General features: G+C 32.0%; 1 protein-coding gene across 11 annotated transcripts in view; it reads right to left on the bottom strand.

Annotated features, from left to right (window-relative positions):
• LOC141556636 (DNA repair protein XRCC3-like) overlaps window positions 1-12,178 on the bottom strand; it is a 45,579-nt gene that overhangs the window by 18,787 nt on the left and 14,614 nt on the right. For 9 of the 11 annotated variants that reach the window (XM_074291070.1, XM_074291074.1, XM_074291080.1 and 6 more), the window contains one exon: window positions 6,320-6,532. The exons of 1 other annotated variant lie outside the window; for it this stretch is intronic. In XM_074291070.1, coding sequence (XP_074147171.1) covers window positions 6,320-6,532 — 213 coding nt within the window. Of the gene's footprint in view, window positions 1-6,319; window positions 6,533-7,265; window positions 9,761-12,178 lie in introns of those variants that run through there. One more of the 11 variants, XM_074291076.1, reaches the window with a different exon arrangement.

The following is a 12,178-nucleotide window of genomic DNA, read 5'->3' as shown; positions in this document are numbered from 1 at the left end:
ATAATGCAATAAAAATTATAGCTAACAAAGGGCCATGGAAACATAGATTAAAAATCAGTTTAAAACTAAAAAGTGTAATCATAAAGAATGAGTCAAGGAAAAAAAATCACAGAAACAATTTCATTAAAGAGAATGACAGCAATTTTTTAAAATACCAAAATTTATGGGATAAGCAAAAGTAGTACTTAGAGAAAAGTTCATATCTTCCCCCCCTCCAAGGCAATTAGGGTTAAGAATTAAGTGACTTTCCCAGGATCACACAGCTAGTAAGTGTTAAGTGTCTGGTCCTCCTGACTTCAAGGTTAGTGCTCTAACCATTGTATCATCTACCTGCCCCAAAGTTCATATCTTTAAATGCTTACTCTAATAAAACAGAGATAGAGTAGGTCAATTAAGTGAGTATGCAACTAAAGGGGGGAAAAAACAACTAGAAAAGAATAAATTTTAAAGCCCCAATTAAATACCAGATACCAAACTGGATCAATAAAATTGAAAAGTCAAGAAAACTACTGAACTAATAAAACTATCAGTTGATTTTTCAGGAAAAAATACCAAACAAAGCAATAAAATAAATCATTGGTTAATGTGATTTTTAAAAAGAGAAAAACTGAATTACCAATATCAAAAATGAAAAGGGTACATTCACCATCAATGAAGATACAATTAAAGCAATTATGAGGAGCTATTTTGTCCAATTACATGCCAATAAATCTAACAATTTAAGTGAAATGGATGAATATTTACAAAATATAAATTGTCCAGATTAACAAAAGAATAATTAAATAACTATTTTAGAAAAAAGAAATTGAGTAAGTCATCCATGAATTCTTAAGAAAAAATCAACAGGACCCAATGGATTCACAAGTGATTTCTACCAAATATATAAAGAACATATAATTCCAATACTATATAAACTATTTGGAAAAGTAACCAAAGAAGGAGTCCTATCAAATTAATGACACAAATATGCTACCAATACCTAAACCAGGAAGAGCAAAAGAAGAGAAAGAAAACTACAGACCAATATTCCTAAAGGAATATTGATGCAAAAATTTTTACTAGCAAAGAGGTAACATATCAGCAATATATCACAAAGATCACTTATTACTACAAATACAATGAGGTGGGATTTGCATCAAGAATGCAGGGCTAATTGAATATTAGGAAAACTATCACATAATTGACTATATTGATAATAAAACCAACAAAAATCATATAATTATCTCAATAAGTTCAGAAAAAATGTTTGCTAAAACCCAACATTCAATTCTATTAAAAACCAACACAAAACATAGGAATAAATGGAGCTTTCCTTAAAATGAGAAATAATATTTACTTAAAACCAACAGCAAACATGATATGTAATGGAGATAAGCTAGAAGCCTTTCAATAACTTGTATAAATCAAGTCTGCCCATGATGACCTACTATTATTCAATATTGTACAAGAAAAATTAGCTTTAACAAAAAGAGAACAAAAATTGAAGGTATCAGAATAAGCAATGAGGAAACAAAGCTATTGATTTTCTCTATAGATGATATAATGATATATTTGGAGAATCATAGATAATCAATTAAAATATTTAAAATAATGTACAATTTCAGCAAAGTTGTAGGACTTAAAACCTCTTGCAAATTATTAGAATTTCTAATTGTTACCAGTGAAGTCCAGCAGCAAGAGATAAGAGAAATTCCATTTAAAACAAATGCAGATAACAATAAATACTTGCAAGTCTACCTACCAAGAGCCATATGAATACAATTTCAAAAACACTTTTCACATAAAAGTCAGATCTATACAAATGAAAAAAATGTTCATTGCTCATAAAGAAACTGAATTGATATAATAAAAATGACAATCTACCTAAATAAATGATTTTTTTTCCAGTGGCATACCATCAGACTATCAATAAATTATTATATGGAGCTAAAAGGAAAAATAACAAAATTCATCTGGAAGAACAAATGGTCAAGAATATTAAGGGAATTAATGGGGAAAATATAAAGGAAAATACAAAGATGTGTACCAAATCTCAAATTCTATTACAAAGTTATAATAATCAAAATAATGTGGTACTGAGAAATAAAATGGGAGATCAATGGAACAGATTAGGTACACACACTTGTGCTTGATAAACACAGAGATCCAAACTTTTGGGATAGTAATGTCAGATGGTAATCTCACAAAAACTGTTGGGAAATCTAGAAAGCAGTTGGGAAAAGTCTTCATAGAGAGGGCAGAAGAGGAAGAACTGCTTTCCAGCAGGAGAGGGAACAGAAAAAAGAAGCCCGGAAAGAAGGGATTTTATTCAATATGGAACATCACTTCTCTCCCTGTGCCTCACATAATTCCCTATCATCTGTAAGAAGGGAATTGATCTAGATCAGGGTTTTCTTGCTTCTTTGAGGAGTAGGCACTCCTCCTGAGGAGCATTTCCTCCTCTTGGAGGAAAAATTGGAAGAAATGACCAAAATTATTAGACATTTTAAAACATATTGACTCCCTGTCATCTGCCCTTCTCTCTCCAAAAACACACATTAACACACAGAGATATGAATATAAATGTAGATATATAGAGAGGCAGTGAGAGAGAGAGAGGTCACAAACACATAATTTTTGTTGTTTAATCATTTCAATTCATGTCTGACTCTTTGTGACCACTTTTGGGATTCTCTTGGCACTGGAGTGGTTTGCCATTTCCTTCTCCAGCTCATTTTACAGATGACTTTGTTTGCCTCATCCACAATCATATTATGTTGTTATGTGAAAACCACAAAAATATATAAGCATATTATATAACTTTTATTGTATATTTATGTGTTACAAAATGATAATAAATGCTTACTTTTGTTTGAATACAATATGAGTTAAGAAAATTATTTGCATGGATTTAAAAAGTAAAAGGGAGAGTAGTGTAGCCATTTTTATGTAATAAAGGGGATACTAATACACAAAGTTTAGAAACCACTTACTCATGATTGCTAAGATTCCTTCCAGCTTTCTCTATTCCTTTCAATTGTTCCATCATCTGTGCTAGGGGAACACTAAAAAGCAAAGAAGAATTCTCAGTATTTCTATACATGCTCTGAAAGAACATGTATAGAACAGAAACTAGGACTACATTGCCAAATTGCTGGGCCAAATCCATTCAGTCTCCCCCCAAAGGAACAAAGTATCATTTTTCTCGTCTTTCATATTACCATTAATCTCTAGTTACAAGATCACTTAGTGTGGGAATATCAGGAAAGGCATCATGGAAGAGATATTAATTGAGCTGGGCCTTCAACAAGTGAATTTCTCTCTCTCTTTTTTTTTTTTTTTTTTTTTTTTTTGCGGGGGGGAATTCTTTCATTTTCTAATAGTATTTTATTTTTCCTAATATATGTACAGATAGTTTTCAGCATTCATTTTTGTAAGATTTTGTGTTCTAAACTTTTCTTACACCCTTTTTTACTTTCCCCTCTCCCCAGATAGCAAGCAATTTGACATAGATTATATATGTACAATCCTTTTAACAATATTTCCATATTTGTCATGTTGTGTAAGAAAAATCAGACCAAAAGGGTTTGAAAAAAAACCACAAGAAAGAAAACAAACAAAAAATGAAAATACTATTAAACAAGTAGATTTTGATAAATGGAGATGTGGAAGAAGTATGTTTCTTGCAAGTGGGATAATCTATGTTAATATATGGAATACAAAAGAGAAAAATAAGATCAAGAAAGAGTTAATTATTTAATTTGGCAAGAACAAAGGATGTATAAAAGAGAATAATGGGAAATATGATTGGAAAGGTAGAATAGAGATGGTGTTGAAGATTCTGAAGGCCATTCTACGGAGCTTATATTTGAACTTAATGCTAACAGGAACCTACTGAGGTATATCAGAAGGAATGACATAGTCAGATCTGCATATTAGGAAGATTATTTTTAGCAGTTGTATGAAAAATGGCTTAGATAAGAGGAATCAGAGACAGGTATATCAGTGAGGAAATCATTACAACACTCTGGGGCAGAGGTATCAAACTCATAGAGGGGCAGCATATTGCCACAAAACACATTAAAATGCAACTGAGAAAGGTTTCACAAAATAAATAAAAATATAATATATATGTTAATTTGAGGTTTTCTAAGTCAATATTAGTCAGCAGAGATCTTCTTCTGTTTGAATTTGACACCACTAATCTAGGGGAAAGTGTCAAGACTTGAAATAGGTTGATGATAACATAAATGCAGAAAAGGGAAAGGGTATGAGAGTTACTGTGGAAGGAGAATAGACAGGGCTTGGCAACTGACTAGAACAACATAGTGGGGTGACAGAATAGAAGAGCAAAAGATAACTCCACAATTTTGAGCTGTACATAAATGGGAAGATGGTTATCCTGGTAACAGAAATAAGTAAGCTGACAAAAGGGACAAAGTTGGGGGTTAGGAAAAGATGAGTTAATTTTTTTGTATAGATGATGCCAAGAAATTATCAACAAAGATGACAAATAATGGAACTTTTAAGAAATTAGTTTTGTAGGTCCTTGAAGTTAAACTCTTCAAAGAAAAGTCATAAATAAGTTGCATATAATTTCTCAGGTTTCTACTAAAAACATTTTCCTCCTCTCATGTCCAAGATATATAAAGAAAAGATTCAAATTTATAAAATTTAGAACCATTCTTCAACATAAGTAGTCAAAAGACATGAACTGGTAGTTTTCAAAGTCAGAAATCAAAGCTATCAACAAACAAAGGAATTCTATAAATCACTAATAATCTAAGAAATACAAATTAAAGTAACTCTTAGGTATTACCTCATGTCCATCAGACTGGCAAAATTGACAAGAAAAATGACAAATGTTGGAAGGGCCTCAGGAAAATGGGAACACTAATGCATTGCTGGTAGTTTGGTACAACTATCCTAGAAAACATTGCAATCAAAATACTACACCCAGAAATACCACAGCTAGGTTTATACCCCAGAGAAATCAAAGAAAGAAGAAAAGATCCAGTAGGTAAAAAAAAAAATATTTGTAGCATCTCTTTTTTTGTAGTGGCAAAGAAATGGAAACTAAAAGAATCAACTGGAGAATGACTGAACAAATTATGTTATGAATATGAGTATAATCAGAAATTATCAGACTGTAAAAAATGAAAAAGACAGTTTCTGAGAAACCTAGAAAGCCCTGTATGAATTGAGGCAGAGTGAAGTAAATAGAACTCAAATAAAATGTACAGTGTAACAACAATATCAGAAAACAAAAAAATTTTGAAAAACTTAAAAACTCTGATTAACATAATGATCAAAATTATTCCAGAGGGCTGATGATGAAGCATGCAATCAATCCACTTCTTGACACAGAAGTAATGGACTAAATATGCAGAGTAAAACACACATTTTTGAACAGGGTCAATATGAGACTTTGTTTTGCTTAATTATGAACATTATGAGTGAAGGTTTTTTTTAGGGGTAAAATAGGAGGTGGGAGGAAGAAAAATGTTTGATAATTAAGAAGAAAGTAATTTTTTCCCTTTTTCAATAGTTCTTTATTTTTCCAAATACCTGTAAAGATAGTTCATTTTTATAAAACTTTGTGTTCTATATATTGGATTAGTTGCCATGCAGGGGTGGGGGTGGGGAGAAAAATTTAGAACAGTTTTTTTTTAATTAAAGTTTTTTATTTTCAAATATGCATGGATAATTTTTCAACATTAACCCTTGCAAAATCTTGTCTTCCAAATTTTTCTCCCTCCTTCCCTAAGAAAGCAAGCAATCTGCAATCCTTTTAAACATATTTCCAAATTTGTCATATTGTGCAAGAAAAATCAGACCAAAAGGAAAAAATTCCAGAAGAAAAAAACAAACAAAGAAAAAGGTAAAATTCCTATGCTTCAATGCACAATTAGTCTCCATAGCTCTCTCTCTGGATATGACTTAGCATTTTCCATCCCAAATCTACTACATTATTAAGAAGAATCAAGGCCATCACTATTGATCATCACATAATCTTGTTGTTATTGTATAATACTGGTCACATTCTTCCATAAATACTATACACATTAATAGGTTGGTATTCCTATGGCCTTTTTATATTTTGTAGAAATAATAGTAATTATAATGTACCAGGTACCTACAGTTTTTTCATGTAAATAGGTTGTGATCTAACTTTATATGCCTGAGTTTAGCATTTGGGGAAATCTTAATGGAGGCCTCTACTACTTTATTTAGGAGCTCATTTAAAAGAAATTATTTATTTATATGCCAATTTCAGAAGCCTCCAACTCTACAGAAAAAAATATGGAAACATATAATCAAATAAGTGTCTTATGCTTACCTGACTCTAGTCCTCCATACTCATAAGGATATTGCACACAGAGGGAGAGCTGAAGGCCAATCTGAGTCTTCCCAGCCGAACTCTGTCCAACAAGCTCTGAAATTCCCACCAGGGGGAGACCACCTCTTAAAAGTCTATTAAGTATTGAACAGCCAAAGCCGAGTTTCTTATGCTGTACTGGGAATTCCTCTTTCTGTTGATATATCTGAAGTGCTTAAGGATTTTAAAAAGAAAGAAATGAAGTGCCACTAAACAGTTTTCATTTAGAATCAACAAATCAACATTTAAGTTTTGCAAAGAATGTCTTCTCTAGGTAAGTCATCATAGATACTTGTCATACCAGAAGCTTATTTGGTTTATTTGGTTACCAATATAACTCCTAGGAAAAAAGTAGGCTAGTCAGGATTACTGAATGGCTATTTTTTTTTTTTTAATACTTAGTTCATTATTGTTCAGTTATGTCTGACTCTTTGTGGCTTTTCTTAGCAGAGATACTTGTACTGTTTGTCTCACAAAATTATGGGAATTAAATGACTATATTTACTCATTTACATAATATAAAGTGAATTACAAGGTGTTATTAAAAGTGAATCATTATTATCATGTGCTTAGATGATGGGGGCTTTAAACCCATTTACAATGAATAACAATACAAAAAATGCATAAACAAAACAGAGGCACAAATGAAATGTTAAAGTCAGAGGAAAAATGCAATGATATGTTTTGTCTAGCACAAAAAAGTTTCTTATGTGCACAGCTTGATATTAAATTGGTTAGAACACAATCAGGAGCTGATATCCTTCTTGGAAAATTCAATTATACATATCCTACCTAACCATACCATGTGGCTAATTCTATTTAAGTCTGAATCATTATCTGCATCTACAGATGGGTGGATGTTTGACAAGTTTTCAATTGACACAATTATGAGGCTTTGCATATTTACAGTAGAAGAATTTCACTTTGTCTTTCTCAATCTCAGATTCCTCATCCGTGAAATGGGGGTAAATATTCTCTTTATACCTCACCTGCTTCAAATGAGAGAGATAAGAATAATAATAACAATATGAGAATTTAAAATAAAAATAATAACAATACATATTATTATTTAGTGCTTTAGAGTTTAGAAAGCAAGAAAGGTAGTGGAAATGTCATTTTTCCTATTTTACAGGTGAAAAAACTGAGACAAAGAGAAGTGATTTGCTTGAACTCAGGTCTTTTAACTTTAAGACTGCTGCTCCTTTCACTGTACCAGTCTGTTTCTCAGCAAATAGATGTAAAAGCACTCTGAAAATCATAAGAGCTTATGAAAATATAAAAGATATTAACATTAATATCAAAATCCTGAATGCTCTGAGGAATCATGTGGTCTAGGAGAAAAGAATAAGCATTTAGATAATGCCCTATGAGATGCCAAGCACCATGCTAAGTGCTTGAGAGTATGAAGAAAGATGAGCCTTCTTGAACCTGACCCATGAAAGACTATAATACAATCCACTTTACAAAAAGCTCTAAGTTTCTCCTCGTTTGTACATCTAGTTCTTTCTTCATCACACTGTTTTTCAGCTTTTCTTGTACAAAAAAGGCATGCCATTTATTATTTTCTCTTCTGCCTATCACTGATCTATACCACCCTCACATACTTCTCATATTCACACTTCTCCTGTTGGTGGTCTACTATTCCAGAAGATGCAACCATTCTCTCTCCAAACTCCTAAGACCTATGCCTTCTTTGCCATTTTACTAGGACTATTATGGGACCTCACTGAGAAATGGAGCAGCAGGTATGAGGTAGGTAGCGGGGATGCCCCACTTTCAATCACATCGTAAACCGATCTTGTGACAGTAAGAATCCAGATTGATGATACATGGTCTACAATAATGCTGTTGTTGCATATGAAGAAGAGTATCTCCTATTCAGAAGTGAATCACTAAGAGATATGGCCCTAATGCCTATATACAATTTCAGAATTTAATATCATCATTCCCTTCCTCATGAAGTGCTAAAAAGGTTTTGTCCCATCAGGGCTGCCTCTCTGATTTCTATCAATCCTACAAAAGGCTCCCATGCCTTTTTCCTGATTGGCCTTCTTGATTATCTGAATCAAAAGTGATTTTTTTTTTCCCCTCTGAACTACAGAATTATCTTGTATCTAGTTATTCATGTTTAGCTTCTTTCTCAAATAGACTATACATCTCTTAAGAGTAGAGAATGTGACTCATTCGTCTTTGTATTCCCAACAATGGTAACCAAAAGGTCTTGCACATAGTAGCACTCAAAAATATGTCAATTGATTTTTTGGTGTATTTTATTTTGTCATTGTTGAGATAGGATCTTCCTATCCTGCCCAGTCTACAAATGCAGCAGTCATAGGCACACTCTCACTACCCCATTTCTGACCTAACTGGTTTGACCCTCCTTAGAAGCCAAGTATCCCTCTGCTCTGAAGGCTCACCATATGAGTGCCGGACTTAAATGTGGACAGCTGTGTAGATAATTGGTCATGTTGTTGCTCTGCCCTCTAGTGGGCAAGCAATCCACTAGTGACAGCCATGCTCAGAACAGGGATAACAGGCTTGCATCACCATGTCAGGAAATACTTGCTAAATTAAACCTTACTTAAATGTTAATATTTTGAATGTAGGAAAGAAATTCTTATAAAGTGAGTCTGATTAATTTGACATAATATGAAAGTCGTATACAGGTATTTATGAACCAACTCTCTGAACCTTAGTTTGCTCTGATAGACACAATTTTCTGAAGCATCTTTTTTTTTTTTTAAGAGTTCTTTTTGGTTTTTAGTAAAAGTGAAAATAACTAAGAAAAGCTGCAAAAAAAAAATTACAAGCAAGAGAAAGAACTTAAGCATAGGTCCTCAAAGCAACTTTGGGGACAAAGAAGATCTGGATTCAAGTTCAAAAGATAATCAAATCAAAACAGCAATTTCTACTTCAAACAAAAAAGATAAAATGGTTAACAAGAAAGCAACAACTCCTCCAGTTTATAGCTCCCTATTAAATTTGCTTGTTTTCTCAGGACTTGTTAAACTGCTTTTCCTTTATACTTTGTCAAATATTGACATATTTTTTCTTTTAAATTACACTTTGTTTTGTACTTTAGTAAGGATGAGCCTATTAAAAAATGGAATGAAATAATCCTGAAACACAACTTCATACATCAATAAATGCTTTAAGTCTTTTAAAAAAATCAAACATTAACTGGTGTTTTAATGACCTAATATTAGAGAATGAGTAGGTTAAAGAACATGTCATAGAAACAATAAATAAGTCAACATACTAAAATCTACAGGATGCAGTTAAGGCAGCACTTGGGGGAAATGTGTATCTCTAAATACTTACATCAATAAAAAGAGAAAGAACAGATCAAGGGATTGGATATGCAATTTTAAAAACTAAAAAAAGAACAAATTTTTAAAACTCAATTAAACATCTTATTGAAAAAACCTAAAAATTAAAGATGAGATTAATTAAATTGAATGTAAGAAAACTACTGAATTAATAAATAAAACTCAGTTGGTTTTATGAAAAAAAAAACCAATAAAATAGATGTCACTGGTCAATATGACAAAAAAAAGAGAGAAAACCAAATCACTAATGTTAAAAATGAAAAGTGTGAATATGCCACTAAGGAAGATGGAATCAAAGGAATTATTACAAATTATTTTGCCAATTATATGTCAAAAATTTAATAACCTAAGTGAAATGAATATTTACAAAAATATAAACTGCCCATGTCATCAGAAAAGCAAATAAAATATCTAAATAAATCTATTTTAGAAAAAGAAATTGAATAGGCCATATGAATTTCCTAAGAAAAAAGCATCAGGACCAGATGGATTTACAAATTCTACGAAAACATTGAAATATCAATTAATTCTAATATTAAATAAATTATCTGGACTAATAAACAAAGAAGGAGTTCTACCAAATTCCTTTTATGAAACATACTGATACCCAAACCTGAAAAAGCAAAACCAGAAAGAAAATTGCAGAGCAATTTCACTGATGTTTGCAAAAATCCTAAATAAACTATAAGACTGCAACAATATATCACAAAGACATTGTGACCAAATAGAATTTATATCAGGAATAGAGGGATAGTTTAACATATAAGGAAAATTATTGACATATTTGATTATATCAATAATAAAAGTAACAAAATCATATGATTATATCAACAGATAAAGAAAAAGCTTTTGACAAAATTAAATGCTCATTCCTATTCCTGTTAAAAATACTTGAATGTATAGGTATAAATGGAATTTTCCTTAAAATGATGTGTCTACTTAAAACCATGATAAAGTATTACCCAGAATGGGGATAAGTTTTCTAGCTTCAGCCTTCTCAATAAGATCAGGAGTGAAACAAGAATGTTGACTATCACCAACATTATTCAGCTTTGTACTAGAAATGTTAGCAATGCTAACAATAAGAGAAGAAAAGGAAATAAGTCATCAGAATGAGCAATGAGGTAATAAAATTATCTCTTCTTGTAGAAGATATAGATGATATCTTTGGAAAATCCTAGAAATTCAGCAAAAAAAAAGCTAGTTGAAACAATAATATTGACAAAGTAGCAGAATATAAAATAAACTCATATAAATCATTAACATTTCCATATATCATCAACAAAACCCTGCAAAAAGTTATCCCATTTAAAATAACTGTAGACAGCATACTATATCTGGGAATATACCTGTCAACACAAATCCAGGAATGACATGAACATAACTATAAAACACTTTTTATACTAATAAAGTCAGAATAGGGGCCAAACTGAGATGTTAAAGAATAGATAGGATTTTGCCTGAGCTATTCCTGGCTTCCCTCAGATCAACACTAGATCAAGCCTCTGAATGGATTTTGAAGTGACAAAATATTTGGAGTATAACAAATTTACAGCAGAAGATATCTTGGAAGGACTTCAGGAAAAGTTGATTTCAATTGTGTGGGGGGTGTGGAGAGACACAGCCCAATGCAAATAAGATGCTAGAAACCTCAGAGTGTAGAATCCCTGGAAGGGAAGTCTAGTGGAAGTCTCTTAGCCAAAATATAGCAGTGTTGGCTTCTCTGTCTTGGTTCAAAAGGCCAGTGTACCTGCAAACTAGCTGTAAGACCTGTAATGCAACTACAAAGGGCAAATAGTGAACTGTGAATCCCAGTAAGCAGGCCCACCTAGTACAGAGGGGACGCTTGAAACAATTTCTCTTGTGCCCTGGGAGCAGATCTCAACTTTTAAAAATGAGAAAAAGCAAAAGATAGCTTCTGTGGAGACAGGGAAGAACAGAACTCAAACCCTGAGGACAGTAAAGACAAAATGCCTTTAGATGAAGCCTCAAAGGGGGATGTGAATGATCTTCAACTCAAAAGACTCTCTTGGAAGAATTTAAAAAGGATCTTAAATGAGGGAAGAAAAATGGGGAAAGGAAATGAGATCTTTGCAGGAGCGTTGGTAGAAGGAAACAGAAATTGGCTGTGTAAAATCAGATTTAAATAAATGGAGAAATATTAATTGTTCATGGGGGGTTAGAGCCAATATAATAAAAATGATAATTCTACCTAATCTACTTATTCAATGCTATTCCAATAAAATTACCAAAAAAATTTTTTATTGAGCTAGAAAAAGAAAAAATTCATTTGGAAGAAAATGAGGTCAAGAATATCAAAGGAATTAATGGAAAAAAAATGTGAAAGAAGAAGGTTTAGTTGTACCAAATCTTAAACTACAAGCCAGCAATTATCAAAATTATTTTGTACTGGCCAAGAAAAAGAAAGGTGGATCAGTAGAACAGAATAGATATACAATATATAGTAGCAAATGATTATAATATCCTTATA

The sequence above is a fragment of the Sminthopsis crassicaudata genome, chromosome 2, assembly GCF_048593235.1.
Source record: "Sminthopsis crassicaudata isolate SCR6 chromosome 2, ASM4859323v1, whole genome shotgun sequence".
NCBI classification, from domain to species: Eukaryota; Metazoa; Chordata; class Mammalia; order Dasyuromorphia; family Dasyuridae; genus Sminthopsis; species Sminthopsis crassicaudata.
The sequence above is the reverse complement of the archived record's forward strand: the minus strand, read 5'-3'. Positions and strand labels throughout refer to the sequence as shown.